Source organism: Loa loa (genome assembly GCF_000183805.2).
Source record: "Loa loa unplaced genomic scaffold supercont3.188, whole genome shotgun sequence".
Classification (NCBI taxonomy): Eukaryota; Metazoa; Nematoda; class Chromadorea; order Rhabditida; family Onchocercidae; genus Loa; species Loa loa.
The window spans coordinates 79669-83926 of record NW_018108368.1 but is presented as its reverse complement, the minus strand read 5'-3'; the positions used below and the strand labels follow the sequence as shown (position 1 = coordinate 83926).

General features: G+C 36.3%; 1 protein-coding gene across 1 annotated transcript in view; it reads right to left on the bottom strand.

The window, feature by feature from the left end:
- Positions 1-294: 294 nt before the first annotated feature.
- LOAG_18073 (hypothetical protein) overlaps positions 295-4258 on the bottom strand; it is a gene marked incomplete at both ends in the record, with an annotated part of 17505 nt that continues 13541 nt past the window's right edge. Inside the window, 10 exons of the mRNA XM_020450743.1 lie at positions 295-356; positions 478-615; positions 865-1000; positions 1276-1394; positions 1670-1836; positions 2028-2376; positions 2697-2936; positions 3112-3251; positions 3445-3562; positions 3893-4021. Coding sequence (XP_020305543.1) covers positions 295-356; positions 478-615; positions 865-1000; positions 1276-1394; positions 1670-1836; positions 2028-2376; positions 2697-2936; positions 3112-3251; positions 3445-3562; positions 3893-4021 — 1598 coding nt within the window. The remainder of the gene's footprint in view (positions 357-477; positions 616-864; positions 1001-1275; positions 1395-1669; positions 1837-2027; positions 2377-2696; positions 2937-3111; positions 3252-3444; positions 3563-3892; positions 4022-4258) is intronic.

Here is a 4258-nt window from a genome sequence, read left to right as displayed (position 1 = left end):
GATCGATTTCGGATTCTTCTTTTTTTTTTTTTTTTTTGTATCAGATTGGTATTACTCATGTGAGAAGGAAGGCTCTTTTCCTGCTACGTTTGTATAAACATGATAAATTATGAAAATTATTTCGACCAATTAAGTATACGATTACAGAATATATTTGATAAATCTATGATTATTTCCAAATTGCTTCCAATAATCAAGCTTTCAATAGTGAATAACGGAAATTATAATGCTATAACACTCGGTTGGGCAGTTTTATAAAATATGTGCATTCCTAAATTGCATGAAAAAACGGTACTACCGCTTCTTGCGGAAGTCATACTCCGGTAGATCACCACGTTTTGCAACACTTTCCATGTCTAAAAATTGGGAAAGATGTAATAAATTCGATTTTTCTTGAATAAAAATTTTAAAAATTTACTATTTGGAAATTTTTGTGTAACGTTTATTGGAAATTTGTAAACAAACATGTGTGCATACCAAACTGTTCTTGTTGACAAGTTGCACCAAGATATCCCGGAGCACAAGTACATTGACCGGTAATTCGATCACATATTGCACCATTGTAACACTCACATCGATATTCACAATTTTTCCCGTAACGTCCTGGTCGACATGCTAGAAAAGTAGAGACCGTTTTCAGGTATTACTTGACCTTCTGACCTTCCCTTTAAGGAAAAGTGAAAGAGTTATTATGCAATTCAGTGTAAGATAAGTCTATCAACAATTTTCTTTGAGCTATCTGGCTTTTAGCATTGATCGGGTCTGGATACAAGTCATCAGTCTTTCAGCTCAGGACTGAATTCATTAGACTATGTTCTTAGAATCAGCAAAACAGTGTATCATAATTTCTTGAGCAAAATATACCTTGTTTACATTTAGCACCATGCAACCCTAGAGGACAGTCGCATTTTCCGGTTTCTGGGTCGCATTGAAATTCCCCACAATCGCAATGCAGTTGACAATGTGGACCGTAGGTATTGTTGGTACAGGAACGTTCACACTAACAAAATTAAAAATGAAATACTTTGGTTACAGTGAATTATATGTTGCAAGTGAATTATATGTTAAATCCCACCATAAATAATTGCCATTTATGTCGCAAGGATAGAAAGAAGGAAATGCATAAAATTTACATATTTCCCACAGTTTTATTTCTCTAACCAGAGAAGTAGCAACTTCCGCTTTCAATCAGTCTTTTAGGTACTATGACTAAAAGCATTGTTGAAAGATTGGTCAAAAGAAATTTAAAAAACTACAACAAAAATAGGATAATACCTGTTTGCCAAAGTATCCTGAACGGCATTGACACTGACCATCACTTGGATTGCATGTTGCGCCATTTTGACAATCACAGCTTTGACTACAATACCAACCATAGAAACCAGCTGGACATGCTACAAATTTTCAACATGACAATTTTTCAATTACCAGTCGATGGAAGACATGTATCTAAGGCTGGAAATATTATTTCAAGAATTGAACTTTTCTAACTCATTGTCTAGTACATTATTCCAAAGTTGAAAATGATTTATAAATTTAACAAATTCAGAATAAAAGGCTTTTTGTACTATCATTCGCTGTCCATCATAATTCTAGATTACAGGAATATTTTCCTTTTACTTTGAATATTAATTCCAATGCAATAAAATAAAAGCATGAAAAGACATACTATATTGACAGCGAGTACCATAACGACCTGAAGGACAATCGCAACAACCTTGTACAGGATCACATTTAGCATTACCGTGACATTCGCAGTCTAACGTACAATTCGGCCCATATTTGCCATCCGGACAAGGTTGATCACAGGTTGCACCGGTGTATCCCAGTGAACATCTGCAATAACTGATTATTCTTGTTGTTTCGGAAAAAAGGGATTGCTATTAAAAATCAAAAAGACAACCGAATTCAATTTGTAATAACAGTTTACCCATTAAAAAGGATACTGCAACATTCTGTACATAACATAAGAATTCAAGAGTGAAATGGTATTATCGCATTGAAATTAACAGCAACAGTATACCTACTTGCAAGCGCCAGTTACTGGGTCACAATGCGCCTGGTTAGCACACCGGCATTTTTCGCGACATCCAGGTCCGAAACGTCCCTCGGAGCATACCTGTTGACATTGTAAGCCGGTAAAACCAGCGGCACAACGACATTGGCCCGTTATTCGATCACAATTACCCCCATTCTCACACTGGCAAAGTCTTTCACAATTTTCACCGAACCGATTCGAGGGACAATTCACTTCACACTTGGTACCAACAAAACCTGGTGGACAAATACACTGTCCAGTTGCCTTATCACAAGTACCACCGTTTACACATTGACAAATGCCATCGCAATTCATGCCATATCGTCCTTGGATACATCCTAAATTAGAATTATAGGTAGTGGATAAATGTGAATTAAGTGAATAATATACTGAACTCATAACACTTTTGTTTATATTGATATCATCATATGTGATACCTGCAGTAAATTGATTTCCAATTGTTATAAAGTGGAAAAAGTTTATTCTCATGGAATAAATAATTTAGAATTTGACAAGAATATACTGTAGATGAAGAAGGATGTGTAAAATTAACCGTTATAAAATTTCAAAGGACAATCGTCACGCTACTGCAGCGCTCTCCGAATAGATTAAAGAAAATAGAAGGAACTGTGGAACTTATCTTGGGCACAATCCACACCAGCATATCCCGGTTTACAAAAGCATTTCCCGGTAATAGGATCACAGTTGGCATTAGGTGCACATTCACACTGCTGTGCACAATTTTCGCCGAATGTTCCGAGAGGACAAAGTTCGGTGCAGAAATGACCGGTGTAGCCGTTGGGACAATGACAGCGACCGGTGATATGATTGCATGGCTTTTGATTTGGACATCGACATGCTGAGGCACAATGCTGTCCATAATAGCCCTTAAGGCATGCTGAAAAATGCTATTGCGTATAACTTCACCTAACCCTCGAGAGTTAAATTTCACTTTAGAATCGATTCTTTTCACCACCGGAATTCTTGACAGCTATCGTTGTACAGTCATTATATTTGGGACCCTCAGTTTTTCAAGAAAAGAATCTAAAATATTCCAAAGCAAATTTATTTACGTCGATTGCATTTGCGACCTCGCCAACCAGGAGCACAGTGACAATGACCACTGATTGGATCACAACTTGCACCATTTTCGCATAAGCACAATTCTTCGCAATTTTCACCAAACAAACCATGAGGACAAATGCGCTCGCATCTAAATTTAGTTTCAAAACTTGATACTATGGAAGGTATTTGGGTGATGTTAAATTTTATGAAGTACGAAAGTTTGCCTATCGAGACCTCTGGTTGCAGGATGACAAAATTTAAATAGTTCTGTTCAAACAATCATTGTTTTTTGAAACTATGTTAACAAAATGGAACTGAACCAAAAATATGGTACCATATACCTTTCACCAATAGAACCGGGTAAGCACTGACAAGTACCATCCGTACGATTGCAACGTCCACCTCGCATACAATTACAGACTTGCTCACAATTTATACCATATCGTTCAAAAGGACACACTGAAAACAGATAATATGAAATGATATGTGAGGTATACTTTGCATAGTGGACAGAGCGGTCTTCACATCAGAAGATAATCTTAACGTAAAAAGATAAGCACTTCAAAAAAGTGGTCCTAAAGGAAAGGATGGAAGATTAGAAACAAAGTATGAAAATTAGAATAAATTTGTAATATTTTAATGTGATTGAGTAATGATTATAGTGTTTATTCGAAGATTTGCGACAGAAATAAATAAAATTTCTCGAAATGAAAAAATTGAAGACTGGTTTAGAGATTATAAATTCCAGCTTTTTGTTAAAATTGAATGATATCTGGGCAGAAAACTTACTGAATTCACATGCAGGTCCTGTCCATCCAATTACACATTTACAGGTACCATTCTTAGGATCGCAAGTGCCATTGTGCATACAAAGACAATGGCTATTACAGTTGGGTCCATAATGGTCGGGCGGACATTCTGTTAACAAAACAGAACTTTTTAATCTTTGGACAATAATAATTATGAGAAAGGATATTTTGATTTGATTTGCATAAGCATTATGTGCTTTAAGCGAAATGAACGATTCACCTTCTTCGCAATGTGGTCCCATAAATCCTGCTGGACAATCACAATTCCCGGTAAATCGATCACATATTCCACCGTTCATGCACTGGCATTCTTCTTTACAACCAATACCCCAGCTAGAAATACATG